The following is a 20,687-nucleotide window of genomic DNA, read 5'->3' as shown; positions in this document are numbered from 1 at the left end:
GTTATCCTCCTCCATATAGCTCACCATCAGACCTCCATGGACTCCACTGCCCCTCAAATTGGGTGCATATTCTGCCAGATCTACAGAACGCAGCCACTCCATCACACGGTGATTGGTCCACTGAGAGATTTCTGCTGGGGTGATGTTGTTCTACCAAGACAGGCAGATGGAAACAACACTGTTACACAAAGCGTTAATGTTAATATAGTATTATGGGAAATTTCAGCAGCACACACACCTCATCTGAGGGTCTACGGCGTAGACAATTGGGCTCGTAATTGTTGAGGCGGAGAACTTGGATAGCTCTCTTGATGCTGAGGTGATGCAGAACACTTCCCACTTTCAGAGACAGCAGATCATCCTGATCAACACAACAGAGGTCATTGTTAAAGGTATTCAAACTCTATTGGGGTGGACAAATCAAGCTAAAAAGCTTTTTTTTTAGCTGGAGCTAAAAAGTGGTATCTAAACGTGAACTAGTTTGCAGATGTATTTACACAGACTAAAGAAAACAAATGAGTTTATAGCTGTTATACTCTTCTAGACATTTTCTAATGTAGCACACTGTGTCCTCAGCAAGTGAAAAAGTAGTTGATCAACATTTCTGCGAAGAGTTGTGGTGTTTTAGCCTCGCAAGATATTCAGGTGCGTCTAGCATTTTTGTTTTCTGTCTACATGTTTCACTACAAGGTGAATGAGAGTAAAGGAGAAGGAGAATTCGGCCGTTCGTTCATCTGTGCACACCTACAAATACCCCTTGTAAAATAGTCTTACTAGAACACCTCAACTGGTGTGTAGAGCAACAGGAAGTGGAATTCAGAACAATGTGTTTCACACGTATGTTTTTAAGAAAAGACGATAAAGATGGCTTTATTGTCAGGCCATATTTGTGCTTATGCTAGTGATTTATCCAACCCTGAAAATATATTCATGTGAACATTTATATGGGAAATAGACATATATAAAAAGCAGTGACATAAGAGGTGAACAAATTTCTGGCCTGTTGGCATCAAGAGAGAAAACTCACCACAGTCATGTAGTGAAGCATTCGCCCATCCACTCTTGCCTCATCAAACTGAGTTTTGTACTGAGGAAGTCCAATATCATCAAGCCACCCTGGGTGAAGTGATTACAAAATGAAATATTAAGGAGGAAAAAAAAAAAAAAATCAAAAATCAAAATTGCTTAATGAAACTTAAAGGCTTACTCGTCACCCATTGGTAGTCTAGTTTGCCTTTGTTGTCTTCCTCCTCAGAGCCCAGTGCTTGAAGGGCCAGTTGCAGTTTCTTCCTGTGTAGATGATGCTTGATCCCCAACTCCTACACACACACACACACACACACACACACACACACACACACACACACACACACACACACACACACACACACACACACACACACACACACACACACACACAGAGAGATAAAGATCCTCAGGGTCAGCCACAGCACTGGAGTGATCAACATTTTTAAAAAGTTAAGAGTTAAAAACTGAAACCTGAGTAAAAATCAGAATGTTCTCAACCAAAGACCAATAAAACCGAACCAGGATCATATTACTCACAAGCAATCTTCCAGAAAAGCTTACAAGAGAATAATAAACACAGGTGGGAAAATAATAACTCATCAGCTTCTAGATATTTGGTAGTTTGGCATGAACACATCCTGCCCCAGGAGATACAGGAGATGTTTCTTTAAAGCAATGACTCTCTAGTTGTAGAGATGAAACTATAATGTATAACGATTCTTACACCAAATATTCATTAACAATGCATTTTATCCTGAGTTACCCAGTTTGCACTATGACTGGACATGTGTATATGATGAACTGAATGCTCACCTTCTCTAAGTTCTGTGGAGAAGCCTGTAGGAGAGTCTGTCCTGAGGAAATCCACTGTCTGGCCAGGTTCACATATAGCCCCAGTCCCTGCTCCTGCATCCAGTCACACACCTGCTCCCGGGACCAACGTGCAAATGGAGCATCCACCTCACTGATTCAAACAAGCACACACAATTTCAGGTCCCAAATAATGTAAGCGTAAACAAAGTATAAGGCTTTGTCCACAATAATCCAGCTAAATCTAAAAATGCATCTTTGTCTCATACCTCTCACATCTGGGTATGTTTAAATGCGCCCATTTTCATTGAGCCGAGTGAATTCAATCTGATTGCGGATTCCAAAAGTACTCTTTATAGATGTATGCCAAACATAGCAATTTAAGTCTATTATTCGTTTACATGTGTATTACATATAATCCCCCTCAAAAATGCAAAAGTTACACATAAATAAATTTATGCAGCACTGCACTGAGCTTTGAGTAGAGTTTTTGAATCTGATAGAGAAAAGTCTGATTCAAGTGTTTTCATGCCAGTTATGTCTGAATTATACCACCATTTTCAACCTAAATCCAATTCATTTGGATCAAGCTCAAGCAGATCGAATTAGAATTTCTTTGTACTGCAGGTATTGTGCCTGCTATCAAGATGGAGCTGATAATGATTTATGCAATTTGTACAAATAAATTATAGTCATAAAGACTTTCCTGAACTAAAATATATTTCCAGAAACCTAAAATGGATGTAAAAGTAAAAATACATTAAGCAGTAAACAAAAGTTACATAGTACATTTCCAGGTAGTTTTTAAGACTTCAATACATTTAAGTAGTTTGTCTAAAGTCAGCGGGCATTAAGAGTGTGAGGACTTTGGCTCACCACCAGGGGGAGCGCTCTTCACAAATGTTAGTGTCGGATTGTTTACTTGATCAGCAACAGCAGCCCATTTGTACTTATGCACACTGACTGACCTGTTTGTGTTGTGCAGGTCACGTGACCATCCCAGCCTGGGACCGGCTGTGGCTCGGACTCCTCCCCGTTTGAACTCGTTCTCTGAGAGGTTGTCATCCAAGGTGAAGGTTGTTGACTGACTTCTTGTAAGCCTTTAGTAAGGAGTTGTGTATAGTGGTTTGGTTAAAGGTAAGGAATTAGGAAATGCCTATGACATGGACAAGGGGCAATGTTTAGGTGTGTTAGACAGTCTACTCACTTTCCTAAGAATGCTTTGATTCCCTTCGACTTCTTCTTGCCCTCTAGGCAGCTGGAGAGAGTGTTTGTACTGTCACTGTTGCTTGAATTCTGTGGCATCCCTGCAAGATCCAGATGGTCCATGCCGTTGTGCTCTGTTGCAGCTGTTCAAACACACATATAGCAGAAACTACATAACCACCAAGTGATAATGTGCTGCAGTGACCTGACAAGAACAACCCCTAATGCCAATAGATTTCACAAAAAAGAAATAAAAGTTGATGCTACAGTAATTCAAACTGAGGACACAAATAGCCCAGTGGAAAACAATCCTACATCAAATATTAGAAACACTGCTACATGACATCAATGCAGATGACATCTGGTCAGAATTAAAGAGTAACTGAAGCTGAGGGAAACTGAGAAGCCATGAAAATACATCCATGTGAGTTAGAAAATTTATTTTATTATAAAAGGGTAATATTTCATAGGTGATGGCTGCACTTTAAAGCCAGTATTGTTGCAAGGTACACGATTGTGTGAATGTGGTGAGATTGGATATGTAGAAGAATGTGGTTCTGGAATAACATGTTTTTGGTAGGAGCTACATCTCCATAGCCTGCAAAGCCAGCCGGCTCATTCTGGTAAAGTGGCATGAGCGGAATGACAAAATACACCAAAGACGAGGGATAATTCACAAGTGTACTTTATTTGCCATCACTGCTCATTTCTGCTTGCTCTGAGAAGGGAAATCTGGTGGAAACATCATGCATAAAAGTTGAGGTTGAAATTAAAGTCACTCAACATGCATAAAAAAAGCAAGATGGACTTTCAGATGTAAAGTTAAATGAAAATTTTGCCTGACTTTACTATTGTGAGCTATGATAATTGAACAGCACACATCCTTCCTTTGCACTTAGACAAAACACCTAATGAGATGTGGATATCTAAAGGAAAGGGTTTGGGTTTAAACATCTTTCATGTTCACTTTGGGTTACTGTTCAGCTACCTTCTAAAAACTGTGCCAGTGGAGATGAGGGAATAAGAGAGTAATGCAGCAGTGCTTTAGTTCTTTAAACACTCCAGCTGTCATACCGCCAACACCATCATGCTTGTCTTGTCCATGTTGAAGCATTCATTAATGAAAATGATCATCCTTAAAACGAGTAAGTGAGAAATTACGCTTTTAGGAGCTAACAGCAAAACCTGTCCTTCACCCCCTGAGACAGCCAGATGAGAAGGTTTGAGATGGTTACAAATGTTCTCCTATGAAATGCACTAGCAGTTGGACTAGCAGCATCTCACAATGACACACACACACAACATACAATCATGTACACAATTCCACTTGAAAAGAAAGTAGATTTACCAAGATTAGGAGCGCTGGCTGTCCTCTTGCCTCCCCTAAGCTTAAAGAAACCTCGTCCGAAGGAGGATCTGGCCTTCTTTGTGCCAAAAGTGTCATCTTCAACAGCACGGGAGCTGCTAGTGGACTTTGGTGGTAAGGTTGTAATCTTGTTGAACTCATCAAAAGCACGACTCTACAGCAACAAGAAATATCATTCCACAAAGATCTCACAAAATAATTGAGCTAAAATAGCAGAGAAAATACTGATGAGCAAAACTTACCTCTGCTGGACTCTTTCCAACTGCCAAAGGCCTCTGGGATTAAAAAAAATGTTTTAAATAAATATTAACATCATAATGAAGCTCCATTAAGACACAAATAATGCTCATATTGGTAAATCTGACTTTTTTCCCCTTCCACACTCACTGAGTCAATTGAAACTTCACCTTTTCACTAGTGCTGCCATCCAATTTGTTCAGGCTGCTGGATTTGGGAACCTCCACACTTCTGCAATAAGATTAAAACCATGTTAATCATTCATTCACAACTAAACATTCTAAAACTCTTTGTGCATAATTTCAGTTAGGTTTTTCTAGAAAAGGTTCAGTAATGTAGGTTCCATAATAAAGTATCTTTGTAAAATGGTTTAAATTAGCCGGACAAATCAAAGACTGGATAAGACTCGATGTACACAATCTTACTTATAACTGCACCAGAATTACAACTTTCAGAGTTGTAGAAATCATTTAATGATTGTGATATGAACCTGCACTGAAACATTGTTAACATTCAAAAACCATTTGTAAATCACCAGAATTCTAACCCATGTAAATGTATTCAGCACAAACAGGGCTTTAAATATTTAGAACAAATCCACAAAATCGGAATTGATTCATTTTCAGAGATGAAAAGAGTTTAAAACATGGTTACTAAACAGCAACCATCAAACACAAACTTATCTCTTTCACATTAAAGTCAAGCAAAAACATTTTTTGCTCATCAACCTTAACAGAGTCCCATGTATTATTTCCTAATACATGAATTCATAAATGAAACCAAACAAACTCTGGACAGGTTGCAAAGCAGAGGATGATTTCAGATTGCTGAGAAACCTCCCCTTATTTGCAGCTCAAACATACTCACTCCAGACTGGTATTTATCACGGGCTCCTGTGACTGACTTGGCTCCTGATGCACTGAATCACTACACAGGATAAACACACATGTATTGGAATGCTAGTATAGAGGGAAAGAAGGGATGGACAAGCAAGTTTGAGATGTAAACATAGTCGTGTGATGAAATGGTGTGAAAAGTGTATAAAAAATGTAAAGATGTTAGGCATGACTAAGCTTGGCAAGCAGCGTGGTTCTAATATGTAATGACAAGAGAAAGCAGCTAATATTTGTAATTAAGGAGAATAAACATGCACTAGATCAACATTTATTTATAGAAGCCTGAGATAGTGGCATGCAAACAAAATATGTTGTGTAAAGGAAATATGACAAAGAACAAAGTGAATGATCTTGTACATTAAATATAAATGCAATAAAAGGGTTTGTCGACTATTTCGAGAAAACAAAAAGATCCTTTTGGAAGTGTGCTTTTTGTGATCAGATCACACTGATCGATAGTGAGCCGGCCTGCGGGCCAGTCAGGCTAAGATTTATTCCCAAGAAGCAGATCCTCTATGAAGTGTGTTAAGTGTATTGAGAAGCTCACCTCTGTGACTGCACTGGCTCCAGGTTTACATCAGCCTCTGGTTTGGTTTGTGGTGTGGTTGCGAGCGAAGGCACATGCAGCGTGCTGAGAAAAGTCGTCGGCTAATCGCAGAAACCAAAGGGAGACAGAAAAGAAACAGAGATTAGTATTATAGGTGCACAGCTAAACAGAATATTGAGTCTATAGGTTTCAGTCATCACTCCAGAGGACCATAAGGATAAACCCATGCAGCATGGCAAGTAACTAGTGATGTGCATCAGAACAAGAGTCAGGAAATAAAAGTTACAGAAGCCTTGTTCTTATCAGAATCCCTGTTCTGATGCACACATCTAAACCAGAGTTAAATGTGGATGGGTGTACGTGATCAGAAAGAGTCGCATGACCCTGAACGGTGTGAACAGCAACTGATAAAGCCGATTTTTCCATTTTATTATGTTGAAGGAAGAGGACTCCACAGCATTTCTGCATACACATGGTTTAATTTTACCTACAGTTGAGGCCAAAATTATTAGCCCCCCAGGAATTTTTGAACATTTCCTAAAGATCTTTCCAATGTTTGCAGCATTGATAGAACTTGATATAATCAAACATTCACCAGTGCTATTTAGTAGCTTTTGGTACATTTTGGAATATAAAATACATTTTTAGGCTTGCTTTATATCAAATATAGTGAAAATGGGGTGGTCAAAAATATTAGCCCCCATGTGAATTTTTGCTTTCAAAACACACCTAATTAATCAATCAGCTTTCAAACCACACCTTTGTAGTCAATTGGCTTCCGAACAACACCTGAGCATTCAATCAACATTGAATGGGGTGGTCAAAAATATTTGACCACCAAGGAACAGGGCACTTGAGCTCAGAAAGAAGATAGTGGAGGCTCATGATAAGGGGGACGGCTATACTGCCATTTCCAAGCCTTTCACAGTGTCTAGAACCACTGTACGTTGCATCATTGCCAAGTATAAGGAGACAAATTCTGTAAGAAACAAACTTGGATGTGGTCGTAAGCACAAGATTTCAAGAACTCTGGAGAGGAAAATATTCAGAGATGTCAGCAAGATGCCCCAGACATCTGCCAAGATGATTGTTGCTGACCTGGCCTCTTCTGGAGTTGATGTTTCAAGGAACACAGTTGTGAGGGCGCTTCATCGTGGTGGGCTTCAGGGCCATCGTCCCAGAAGAACCCCTTTACTCAAACAGCGGCACATCACAGCCAGACTAAGGTTTTCCCATGAACATTTGAAAGGTAAAGATGAGTTTTGGGAGTCTGTGCTTTGGTCTGATGAGACTAAACTGGAACTGTTTGGGCACATGGATGCTGCTTATGTTTGGCAAAGAAAGGGTGAGGCCTTCAACCCTAAGAACACAGTTCCCACAGTTAAACATGGTGGTGGGAGCATCATGCTGTGGGGCTGTTTTGCAGCTTCAGGCACAGGGAGCCTTGTTCGGGTGCATGGCATCATGAAAAAAGAAAATTATGTTGACATTTTGAGGGATAATATGCAGAAATCTGCTCATAGTCTAGCCTTAGGTTGTCGCTGGGTCTTCCAACAAGACAATGACCCAAAGCATACATCGAAATTGGTCCAACAGTTCCTGAAGGATACCAAAACCAAGGTCCTGGAGTGGCCCGCACAGAGCCCAGACCTCAATCCTATTGAGAATCTATGGCAAGTGCTCAAAGTGAATGTCTATGCTCGGAAACCATGTAATTTGGACCAACTGGAGCAATTTGCAATGGAAGAATGGGCTAAAATCCCTCAGAAGACCTGTGCCAACCTAAAACCTCTCTAAGAGGTTGTCAGTTGTGGCTCAGAAAGGGTACACTATTGACTGTTAATGACCAGGGGCTAATAATTTTGGACGTTTCATTTTTGCCCTTTCTTGTTTCAACTCACTATTTCAATTAAATATCCTAATCAAACTTAGTGGATATTTTGTCTCTCTTATTTTGGAAACAAACACTATAAAACACTTGTTGTTAATGGTCATTTCCATGGAGAAATCAAGAGTTTTGTCTAATTTCATAAGGGGGGCTAATAATTTTGGCCTCAACTGTAGATAAGCTTGGCCTAGAGAGCTGTCTATTTCTGACTTGTTGTAACTTAATGTGAACAGGCCGAATGTTGCAACTGAAATCAATCAGACATGCTGTGCAAAGCTCTAATATGAATCATCTGTAGACTCAGAGAGAGGCTTGGAATTGACAGTGAACGTCATCTACTCATGTTGGCTCAAATTAAAGTTCAAAAATAAAACTATTTCAAGGGCCATAGAGCCAAATGAGAAACAGTAACTAATAACGTTCCAGAATCCTTCCAAGTCACGCAAGTCTGGCGTTGAGATAAGGCCGGTTTCAGATACACTCAATTTAGACGCCATACCTCATCTTGACTCTTCACTTCCTCAGCACACGACAGGACGGACTTATCGGCATCCATGGAAACTGACATTGCTATTGACATGGTGAGAGAGCTGTCACTGTAGCTCTCATCACTTTCTTCTTCTTTTAATTTATCTGGGGGAAAAAAAAAAAGAAAGAGTCATTTAACTGGATCCAATTAGACTGAACGCAGACAGATTCAAACTGAACAGGCAGATTTCAGCATCAAATTGCACTTTTAACTGAATATCATTTATGTAACTGAAATGTGTCCTAAAAAAAAAAGAAAGTGGTATCTTGGAGAAAAAGGAAACGCCCTGAGACAAACAAAATAAACTTCCAGCGTAATTATTTTTGGCGTCAGGTTTATCGCTGGACACATATGTAAACTTTGTTTACCTTTTCTACCTTGCACTGACATGACCAAGTCTTGCACCTTCTTGTAACGTGTAAGTGACTGCCGAAGCTCCTCAATCTTGCGATCCTATGGAGCAGGCATTAAAATATGCACAGATTAAAACCATAGTTTTAAATGACCCAAAAACCTCAAAAGGCTAAAAAATGTAACAAATACCTTTTCTTCATTGGCTGCCAAAAGTGACTCAACTGCTTTTTTCATTCTTTGCACTTCCAAATCTGTAAAGCACAGCCCATGTAGTAAAACAAGGATAAAGCTGTAAATATCTACGTTCTGGCAGGTAAATGATCACATGTGGACAGTGACACAAGGCAGATAACAGAACATAAATTTCAGCATTACAGAAGGAGCTGAGGCCCAGCAGTGATGACATCACATACGGATGAGCTCCAGACAGTTTACTGTGTGAGTGGAGTACACAGACCTCCAGCCTCAAAGACTTCCTAGGAAGAAGTATGTAGGACAGGGAGAAAAAGAAACGATGTAGAGAGCTGATAGATGTGTCGACAGGGGCTACAGGCCAGGAGAGGTGTTATTGTTAATGCACACAGGCAAGGAGAATAAAAATAAATCAAAGTGCTTGCTGGGCCTAAGTGCGTAAACAGGACGCATCCAACATGCTGAACAGATGATAGATACTGACCTTCTTGCAAGCTGGTTTAGATTTTGATCTTAGCATTTATTTAAAATGAACACTCCAGCGTTTTTTCAAACCTAATCTACATCAACTGGTCTCTAATTAGCACAAACAAGACATTTCCAAGGGCTGAGAAAAGAAAGTAAAACCCATTTTATATGAAATTGACTAATAGAGGTTTAAAGGGAAAACTACAGTTGTTACACTCTAATAATAAGGCTCTTCAGATGAAAGAGGTATGAGACTTGTTTACTTTTGGTTCCCCTGGATCAGTGCTGCAGTGAATCTGATGTCGATCTTTCAGAGGACACCGTGTACACACATATTCACACACATCTATCTAGAAGCAATGCAGCATAGTCAGTCCACATAGAGGTATGTTCTCGCAAAAGTGGGAAGAAACCAGAGAACCCAGAAGAAACCAACAGGGACATGAGACAAAAATCCATACAGACAGTAAACTGAGTTCAGTCGTGAGGAAGCAACACTACCTTCTGCACTTCCTTCGGGTTACATTTCCTGAAGGTTTTGTAGTATCCAGGAAGAACAGGGCAGAAACTGGGTACACTGCTAAAGCTAATTTTTCCTTCTGTAAAAAAGTACCGTCTTGGAGCAGATGGATCCAAACGAGTTCATTTACAAATACCTTTGACTTAAGACTTAAATACGAAAGAACAAAAACGCGATGCAAATACTTCAACACCAGCCCTTGGATTTCCATTATAATGAGTTTCTAAACAGGTTTTCAGTTCTTTTCTCAGTCCTGGGTGGTGAATTGTGACTAGGTTGGGAAAAAAAATCACTGGAGTATTTTACCCTCCTATAATAAGTTGTACATATAATAACTGGCTCAGGGATGAATCGTTATTCTTGTCACAGAAATGCAATAACAATGAGCGCATACATGCAGGCTGTGAAAGTAGAACGGAAGTGAGCGAGACAACAGGCGTGAATGATTACATAGAAGGCAAGCCGCCCTTACGTTTCTCTTTGAGCTTCTGCTTAAAAGTATCCTCTGTATGGGAGACAGAGTAACGAAATACACTTCTTGTTAATCAGATATTGAGAATAAAATAAAACCTTTCTATTGGTTCATTCTATTACAGCATCCCCCCCAAACCCCCACCCCCCTTTTTTAATCGAGCATCTGGATGGCACAGTGAAAAGTCAGAAAGTCCTAACCCTGGCTGTGCATTAGGTTAATTCCCACAGCGTGTTGGAGCAGGTTGATGCTGACTCACCTCTCTCAGTGGTTTCTAAGCCTGCAGGTGTGGGTGATCTGGACCCTGTCTCATCCTGTAGCCTCCTTAGTTCTCCATCTTTACCATCCAGCTGCCTTCTTAATATAGCCAGCTCCTCCTTTAAAAAAAAAAAAAAGAAAATAAATCACACCCGCAATCACAGATCATAAATGAAGTGCTGAGTTTGAAACACCACCACAACGACTATCAACAAATCTCCACCGTGTTTTGTTTTGAACCTTTTCCCCCAATCACACAATTACACAGACGGCGGATATTTTGAACAGGAAACTTTTCAAAACATTTCATTTTAAAAGCTGCAAAGCCTTTACTGTCTCACCCAAAAGATTCCCATGGCTAGAGTGCCTTAAATTAAAGCATAGCTGTGGTTAGCAAAACATGCTGACTTCTTTCTCTGTGGTTCAAACAATATCATGGAAAGCATAGATAATAAAGAAACTTTCAAAACCTTATATTTATGTATGACATTTAGACTTGGCACATTAAACTACAGATTATCTGTGCTTTCTCTAAAGAAAGTTTGAGGGTTTGGAATTTTTTATTAAAATGGACAATTCTGTTATTTAAAAAACAAACAAAACAAAACCAAGTTTCGGTTAGTGAGCATAGTAAATATACTGTATTAAGAGGAAAGTTTGAGGGTTTATTTTTAGATAACTTATTTATATATTACTAATATAAGCAATAAATCTGGTTTGGATTTGTACTGTGAAATGTGTTTTCCAGAATAATCAAATCCTCCACACAGATCCAAAGTGTGGGTGTTTTTAATGTCCCTCTGGATTTCTGTCTGAAACAAACCCATCTGCTGAACCAGTAACCTCGAATTAATGATGAGAAATGACTTTTTGCAGGAGCTCACTTGAGCTATTAAAGCTGGTTGAAAACATTTGTTAAAATATGCATTATATGAGAAAGAAAATCTAAAAGTGCTAATTTTAATGTTATACAATCGTGAGGGAGGGATGAAAAGTCAAATACGGCCAAAATACACACAGTATGTTCACATTCAAGCAAATAATAAAATAACAACCGCAGCAAGGTAGGCCAACCTCGAGTGCCTGGATTTTGTGTTCCTTCCTCTGTTTTTCATACTGCATCTGGCCCATTTTGAGTTTCAGGCTAGACAGTCTTGCCATTAGTGACTAGCAGTGCACATATTAGCCAGGAAAGGAGAGAGAAAGAAACTGAGTAGAGAGGAAAAACAGACACTTGAAGAAGGAACGATGGAGCAGAAAGTCAACCCAGGTTATCACAATGAAAAGTCAAGAACAGTTCTCAATGAACAGTCAAGAACAAATGAAGCTCAATGAAAGGTCAAGAACAATAATACAGGGAAAAAAGGTGAGAAAATAGGAAAAAGCTGTTAAAACAGATCAAATAATCATCATTGTCACCTTTGTAGACTTTAGTTTCTTCTCATACTGCAACCGTTCGTTCTCCATCTCAGAATTGCGATACCTCAGCTCATTAATCTCTAGGATCAAACCCTGAAAAGGGGAAAAAAGCTCATATTAACAACCCGACAAAAATTCAATAAATTATTCTTCAAAAAGATTTCACTCTTGATTTAGTGAATAACGCTCAATGCAAAGTTCCACACAGTGCATGATCAAGTATCGACAAAGCCTCAAAGCCTTGACAGTCAATCTTAGCCATTGTTCAGAAACAAGAATACAGTGACAGCTACTTCCATTCAACACTAAGACCTCAGGCTGATAAGCTCTTTGTTAAGAGTGTCAAGAATCCTTAAATGAGAAATTTATGATTCAATAAACAAGCGAACAGCCTGGGGCCTCAAACCGATTAAACCACTGAAAAGAGACGACAATGTAATATCAGACGCATACAATTAAATAAACAGTCAAAGAAATATAGACTAACAAAAACAAACAAAACTTAAAATTATTCCTCGGGGTAAAAAGCATTTTTACAGTCTGTGTGCTTTAACAATTTTGTTTGGATCTTCCATTTCCTAGAGAATAAAATCACTGTATTCAAATGGCTTTGGTATGGCAAGAATCTCAAGAAGCTAAAAATAATAATAATAATAAAAAAATAAAATAATAATAATAGTAATAAATAAAAAGCTGACCTTCATTTTTTCATTCTTAAAACAAAAATATAAATATTGTTGACCATCCAAGACCAAACACACATGAAATTCTGTAAACTATAAACATAACTTGTCTGATTCTTGCCAGAAAATAATTTTTAAAAAATAAAAGAAAAAGGAATGGATTAAATCTGTCTGATTCGGATCGTATGGGTTGATGGGTTACATGTTTTTCATAAAGGCTTTCAATGAATTCTGTCTGCTTGCATAATTTGAACAGTTTAACTTTGTAGTTATAGACAGTAAACAAATTCACAGGCAGGAAAAAAAAGTCAGCATGTGTGATTTTGGATAACTTCTCTCTTCCGCCTCCATATAGAGAACATGAGGCATCCATCTGTTTCCAGAAAGTCTTTTCTTATCCATAAAATTTCCACATGTGTTTGTACACAGCACTAGCACAGACCCTTCACACAGACCTCCCTGAGACACCCACACTCTTAGGAAACAGCATTCTCTGATGTGTGTGTCCGATGATGGAACAACGTTTTTGCTGTAATATCTATTTTCCAGAGAAACCCAAAGCAGCCCAAGACAAGTTTATAGAACAAACAGTGTTTAGCAGTCATTCTCCTGCTTTTAGTAATTAATAAATGTGACCTAGATGTGATTACAACCTCACTATCTCTGAATTGTTCATCAAAGTCAATTCTCTCCTTCTCCATGGCATTCAGCTTTAGCTTTAAATTTGAAATCTCAGCCATCAGCTCCATCTTCTGAGACTCAAGACCTGACCTACAGAGAAGCTCCTGAAATAGAAAAGAGAGAAAATAAAATTCAATACATATAAAACAGATGGCATCTGAACCTGTAGGGAGATGTTGTTAGCCTTGAGGTCACAAAACACCTGATGCAGAAAACAAGGATGTCAACTTACAGGTCCCTAAACTCACACACACACACACACACACACACACACAGACACACAGACACACACACACACAGACACAGACACACACAGACACACACACAGACACACACACAGACACAGACACAGACACACACACAGACACACACACAGACACACACACAGACACACACACAGACACACACACAGACACACACACAGACACACACACAGACACACACACAGACACACACACAGACACACACACAGACACACACACAGACACACACACAGACACACACACAGACACACACACACACAATTCCAGTTCATCCTAAAGGTGTTCCGTGGAGATGAGGTCAGGGATTTGTACAGGACACTTAAGTTCTTCCACTCCAACCATGGCAAATCATGACTTTGTGTACATGAAGGGCTTTGTCATGCTGGAACATGTTTGGGCCTCTTTGTTCCAGTGAAGACAACTTGTAATGCTACAGCATACAGAAACATGCTATACAATTCTGTGCTTGTAGGTTTGAGGAAGAACCACTTATAGGTGTGATAGTCAGGTGTCCATAAATGTTTGGCCAAATAAATATAGTGTGTATGGCTGATACACCTGGAAAAATATACATCATTGTGCTGCATTAATAACAGTTTCCAGTTTCTTTTCAAGATCTGCCTCTTAAAAGTGACCATCCGGCAACATACCTGTTGTAGCATTTCCTCAGTGGAATTCAGTTTTTCACGATGTTCCTCAAGGCACAAGTCTAAGTCTCTTATCTTTTCTCCTTGGACTTCTACTTGGTCCGTCAAGACACTCACCTGCAAGAAATAATTTCAGCTGTAAAAGCAGGCATAGGTCTGAGAGCGTGCCTATTTATTTGTAATCTTGAAAAGTGTTCGATTCCAACATATGATCGATGCTACATGATGGAAACTCCTTCTAAAGTGTCACACTAATAAACAGAAGACATAAAATGAACGTGTTCTGAATGTGTTTCATTTTCAGTGACATCAATCAAAGCAAAACAGACAACAACAGCATCTCACTACAAGAAAAGTAAGCTGAAAAATCTTACGGTGCTTAAACAGAATCATTAACAGAGAGCACGAGGGTAGCTGACATGAGTGTGAAGAGTAGAGTGGTCATTAAAAACACAGAGAATATTTGTACGCAAGTCTAACTAAATCAAACTGTCAAACAAGTGTCTTTCGCATAGCCTGCAATTTAAGATGCACTCATTTAATAAAACAAACAGATCACAAGGAGCTGGCTATGAAGTCAGCAAGAACATACCAGCAGCCAACATAAACAGAGCTGAATAAAATAGACCTTTATGCAGTATTACAACCATACAGAATTACACAGATTATAGTGCATATTAACCATCTATCAATTCATTCATTCAACCATCTTCTGTTCGGATAAGCCTACACAGGATGTATACTAACCAAAATATATATGTATAATGTTAATATATGTATAAGGTCAAACATTACCTGAAGAACGAGGGATTCTTTGTCACTTTCAAGGCGATTAAGTCTGTCTTGGTAAATATCACCAGTCACTGAAATGTGGCCATTTGACTGTAACAGAACACAATCATGACTGTACAACAGAATAATAACATCTATTAGCTTTGAACTTTAAGAGTCCTATTTTTTATGACCAAAATTAGCTTAATGAATTGAGCGAAATCATGTAAATGTAAAGAAAGAAGCAAAAAAAAATGAAACTTAGTGCTCATGAAAAGTACTTGCATTGCAAACGCTGTTAATCTCCTAGCACCTTAAATGGTGACCAGACTAACACAAAAGTAAACAGAAGAGTTATGGTATTACATGCTGCCTCTGGCATTTGGTTGGAAGTATACCAACATGTCTCTCTGCCTCTCTCTTAGCATACAGTATTAAAGATTTTAAATATTTGTATTGATGAATATAATCATCATCTATATATAGAAATATAACATCATACAAAATGTTGCCTTGGCTTTTAATCACCAAGGTTAAATAAATGTTTTATGGGGATGTGGTAGCCCAATGGTTAAGGCTTAATGGTTCAATTAACGCTTAATGGTTCGATTACATGATTGGAAGGTTGAATCCCAAGTCCACCAAGCCGCCACTGCTGGGCCCTTAAACCCCTATTGCTCATTATTCAAAGGTATTCGCAAGTACAAATAACAAAAGAGGAATTCTATTTTCAACACAGCAACATCAAGCTATTCTTACTACTCGCCTACATGTAAAAGGAAACAGCAGTAATGTGACACAGTTATGAGATGAGAATGCATACTAGATGTCCCTGTAGCCACTCCACCAGACTGTGTGCTGTCGAGTCAGGTATCTGGCAGCGCAATCCCTCTCTCTCTTCTGTGTCCATGAGCTCTAAAACCCCCCTCAGATCCTCGATTAGGTGCAGCGCCCGCAGGCTTCCCATGAATGGTGAGGTTGGAGACTGGCAGTCAAAAATCCCATTGGAATAGTCAAGAGATTTAGAGCCTGGTAGAAATATGAGAGTGTTACTCAGTCAATGGCGTCTAATGTGTAGAGATGGTTTGTCTCAGATTAAAAAACATAACCAAAAAAAATTCCTGTCAATTAAGGAGGAACCATTATTAAAATCCAATGAGGGTTAAATGGTGATTCATAGTGTGCTGAGCTGAATACGGTCCTTTCGTTTAATTTACACAGAATAAGAATTCCCAATGTGTTCATGAATTACTTGCAAAGATTAATATTTTCAATATGAGTGATCAGGTCAAACATTGATCTGATATAGCTTACCACAACATAATTTGTTCATTCACTGAGCGTTAGTAGATGCCTTTTCCTTATAACAGAGGAACTGGAGTCTATCCTGGGAACACTTGGTGTAAGACAAGTATACATTTGTCTGGTTCTGTGTCCAGCCCATCACAGGGCACCATGCACACACTCAACCACACACAGGGCAACTAGGGGAAATTTGAAGTAGCTGATCCACAAAACAGTATGTCTTGGAAGTTCTTTGGAAAGTAGGAGGAAACTGAATAACCCACAAAAAATACCCATACAGACACTGGGTGAACATGTGAAACTCCACACAAAAAGTAATCTGAGCTTCAGATTAAACCATAGAACCTTGAGCTATTAGACAGCACCATTATCTGCTGCACCACTATGCCGCCCTGCTAAGAGATCAGTCATATACAATTATCTAAAGTTGGGGAACAAAAACAATGGAACCATCCACTGAGATCTGAGGGCTATATTTCTGGTACAGGCCAAGACAATGTCTAAATTGGACTGAAATAAGAGTTACAGTTAACAAGACCTCAGGGCATCACATCGTATGATAGGCTACGACCCAAAACGGCAGCTTTATAATAAGCTAGACACATCAAGGACTCTCAAATGTCACTATGGTATTTGGTAATGGTAGTCAAAGCATCAAAGCAGTCTTCCCATTCTCATTCCACTGTGGATACTGAACTGTAGTTTTTTTACACAAACAAAAAGAAAAAAAATCCTTGGTAATCACTGAAATCAGTCCTGTACAAAGACAATGAGATTTTGTGTTTGTTAGTTATTTTATCTTGAATGTATGAACTTTAAATGCAAAAAAAGCAACAAATCTTATAAACCCTATCTCCAAAAGTATGTGGACTTCTGATGTCACACCCATATACAGACTTTCACCAAACTGCTGCCACATAGTTTGAAGCACCCAATTGTACAGGATGACTTTGTACTTTCAAACTAAGTGGTCGAGTCCAAACATGTTTCAGCATGACAATGCCCCTGTGCACAAAGCAAGGACCCATGAAGACATGGTTTTATGAGGTTGGTGTTAAAGAACTTGAGTGGCCTGGACAGAGCCCTAAACACCTTTTAAGTAATAAATTGGAATTACCAACTTCACCCCAGGTCTTTGCATCTGACATCAGTGCCAGACATCACTTATGATCTAGGAGTTGAATATGAGCATGGAAGCCTTCCAAAGAAGAGTGGAGTTTATTATAACAGCAGAGGCTGACTAAATCTGGGAGAGGACATTAAACAATTGCATATGGATATGATAATCAGGTTCCCAAATATTTGTAAAATGTAATTAATATTACCTGCTATAATGCCATCCATTTGCTCCAAAGCAGCAGCCAACATATCACTCGCATCAGACATCATCTTCAACCTGTTTAGTTAACCTTAAAAAAATAAAAATAAAAAAGCATTCAAAATAAGTGCTATACCAATTATTTCTTTACTGTGTAATATGCGACAAGACTTAATTTAGGGAACATATTAACGGAAAAACATCAATGTACAGACAATGTGTCTGCGCTGACGTGTGCACTGATGGGACATCATACCTGATAATGTGCTAAAAGAAAAACAATTTAATACCAGTAGTTCTCTGTTCAAAGACCCAGGGAATTAATATTATTCAAAATTTTATACATTTAATTGAGTAATAGTAACGTTTAATTAAAAACCAAAATTTGAATGAAAAAAACCTAATAGCTAAAATCTAAAGTGAATAAATAGGCTAAATCCCATTGAGTTGGTTGATTTAATGGTTGGGATTGTCCAAACAACATGGTACCTAAATAAATACTAACCTAATTGTCCTCCCTCCCTCACTGACCATCTTATTTGAATGTCCCAAGGCTCTGGTCAGTGAAACTGCAGCTAATTATCTGCTGCCAATCCATGTATCTACAAGCTCATCTACAGCAGCAAGTTACTGACATTACACTTGTTTAGATCTGCTTTTCCTTCAGTGTGCCACATCCTATCAAGATTTTACCTGCCACTGCATCCAATAGTTATCATTTGAGGTACAGTACCTGTCTAAGGCAGATTGCACCACTTGGCAGAAAAGTGTGTGCTTCCATACCATGCTTACTCTGCTTTGTTATAAACCTTCACTGTGACATCCTGGCTTACAAAAACTGTTAAGCCGTGGTGGTTTGGGATTCCTTGGTGCTTAAACTAAACATCAGCTGGTAAAATGGACCGCCTGTTAGTTTATGAAGAGCCAGACCTGGGCAGAAATGAGCCGAGAAGTGGTCCAGGGTTCTATTTATAATTCGGTGATGACAGTAATGGTATTTTCTCATCTTTATACAGCTTGTATTGCTGTAGACAGTAAAATTATTTTAATATCTCAATAGCCTAAAGTATTACTACATTGATGTTTGCTAGCAAAAAATAAAATAAAAATAAAATACATGAAACCTCACATGTACCATGTTTCTATTTATTAGAGACATGGTTAACCATGGTACATGTACTCTTGAATGTGCAGCCTTGTATATAATTGTCTATTCAACAGAAAACATATTTTCAAGTCATAATAATAAGACATATTCATTCATTCATCTTCTACCGCTTATCCGAACTACCTCGGGTCACGGGGAGCCTGTGCCTATCTCAGGCGTCATCAGGCATCAAGGCAGGATACACCCTGGACGGAGTGCCAAACCAGCGCAGGGCACACACACACACACTCTCATTCACTCACACAATCACACACTACGGACAATTTTCCAGAGATGCCAATCAACCTACCATGCATGTCTTTGGACCGGGGGAGGAAACCGGAGTACCCGGAGGAAACCCCCGAGGCACGGGGAGAACATGCAAACTCCACACACACAAGGTGGAGGCGGGAATCGAACCCCGACCCTGGAGGTGTGAGGCGAACGTGCTAACCACTAAGCCACCGTGCCCCCAATAAGACATATTAAGAAGTCTTAAAAAATATTTATTGTCTGATCCAATGTTTAAATTAGAAGTTTGGAATTAATTGTTGGGGAATACAAACACTATTTCTGACTTGATTTGAAAGAATGTTTAGCTCATCATCATGTTGAAAGCTCTATGGTATCCAGATCTGGGCCTGACTTATATTAGCAAGAACATCTTGAACAATTCAGGATGCTATCAATCTTCCACTAGACATAAAACACCTCCAAAGCATCACATAATCCACCTTCATATTTTCCACCAGGTTTCAGTTGCTTTTCCTTATAAGCGGTCACATTTTTTCATGCAACATGCAGCGGGTCATTCTAATCTGCAGGTTTCGTTTTGGTCTCATTTGAACGCAACACATGATTCGTATTGTACTTATACAATGAGTTATAACACTTGATAAAGTTCATGTTACAAAAACACATTATCTGCAGTAAAAACAAATATTACCTTTGGAAGGTCAAATAATCTATTTTACAATATTATCCTCACTGAGACGTTAGTCCTCCACCCATTAAAAGGGCATGAGCTACAGGAAATTGGGGCTGGTTTTATAGGCAAAGCCTGTGGGTGTTGTGTGTTTGCATCTTTTCAGTCTCTGGCCTTACAAGATTATAAGAGAGATTATATACGGATCCTTCTCACCTTACAAATCTACAAGGCTCCTTCAGAATGTTCTCTTATACAAATGATATTTAGAAGTTGAATAAAAAAATGGTAAATGTGGATTAAGTTGAAAATCCTGCTTATTAAATGGAATATTAGGTGATTAAAAAAAATTAACCTGCTTTTCTTTTCTGAAAAATGTCCTTTTTAAACAGGAGCCCTTTTCCTGTTGAGGAAAAAGAATTTGTCTCATGTCTCAATGCAGCAGATATGAAATCACAGTCGAGCTGTAAAATTCCTCTTTAAGGCATGACAGAACACTAAAGAGTGGAATTTGTGATCCTCCAAAGTTAACAAAATTGAATGGCTGGGTCTCATAAGGTTAGGATTATCTTCTCAAACAGCGATCAAACCTAACCTCCCTCAATAAAATGTTTATAGTCGCCCACACAGGCTACGGGCTAGGGCTTTTGTGAGAGAATGCTCGAGTTGCCTTGAACACAATCGATCTTTGGAAGGTGGGAAAGCAGGATGATTCTTCACTCGTCCACTGTTCCCTAGGTTACGGAGTCAGGATAA

The 20,687-nt window shown here is 38.9% G+C and overlaps 1 protein-coding gene across 3 annotated transcripts in view; it reads right to left on the bottom strand.

The window, feature by feature from the left end:
* The window catches only part of ppfibp1b (PPFIA binding protein 1b), a 31,171-nt gene that overhangs the window by 2,563 nt on the left and 7,921 nt on the right, over nt 1-20,687 (bottom strand). Inside the window, exons 2-24 of one of the 3 annotated variants that reach the window (XM_060878073.1) lie at nt 17,867-17,950; nt 16,060-16,265; nt 15,261-15,347; nt 14,469-14,582; nt 13,528-13,659; nt 12,192-12,284; nt 10,774-10,891; nt 10,515-10,547; nt 9,052-9,113; nt 8,877-8,961; nt 8,479-8,612; nt 6,092-6,192; nt 5,516-5,575; nt 4,819-4,879; nt 4,654-4,686; nt 4,394-4,565; nt 3,047-3,188; nt 2,808-2,939; nt 1,843-1,993; nt 1,208-1,319; nt 1,028-1,116; nt 239-361; nt 25-150 (exon numbers count right to left, since the gene is read on the bottom strand). In XM_060878073.1, the coding sequence (XP_060734056.1) occupies nt 25-150; nt 239-361; nt 1,028-1,116; nt 1,208-1,319; nt 1,843-1,993; nt 2,808-2,939; nt 3,047-3,188; nt 4,394-4,565; nt 4,654-4,686; nt 4,819-4,879; nt 5,516-5,575; nt 6,092-6,192; nt 8,479-8,612; nt 8,877-8,961; nt 9,052-9,113; nt 10,515-10,547; nt 10,774-10,891; nt 12,192-12,284; nt 13,528-13,659; nt 14,469-14,582; nt 15,261-15,347; nt 16,060-16,265; nt 17,867-17,930 (2,430 nt within the window). In that variant the 5' untranslated portion in view covers nt 17,931-17,950. The remainder of the gene's footprint in view (nt 1-24; nt 151-238; nt 362-1,027; nt 1,117-1,207; nt 1,320-1,842; nt 1,994-2,807; nt 2,940-3,046; nt 3,189-4,393; nt 4,566-4,653; nt 4,687-4,818; nt 4,880-5,515; nt 5,576-6,091; nt 6,193-8,478; nt 8,613-8,876; nt 8,962-9,051; nt 9,114-10,514; nt 10,548-10,773; nt 10,892-12,191; nt 12,285-13,527; nt 13,660-14,468; nt 14,583-15,260; nt 15,348-16,059; nt 16,266-17,866; nt 17,951-20,687) is intronic. The other 2 variants (XM_060878075.1, XM_060878074.1) reach the window with 2 other exon arrangements.

This window comes from Tachysurus vachellii, chromosome 9 (assembly GCF_030014155.1).
Source record: "Tachysurus vachellii isolate PV-2020 chromosome 9, HZAU_Pvac_v1, whole genome shotgun sequence".
Lineage (NCBI taxonomy): Eukaryota > Metazoa > Chordata > Actinopteri > Siluriformes > Bagridae > Tachysurus > Tachysurus vachellii.
The sequence above is the reverse complement of the archived record's forward strand: the minus strand, read 5'-3'. Positions and strand labels throughout refer to the sequence as shown.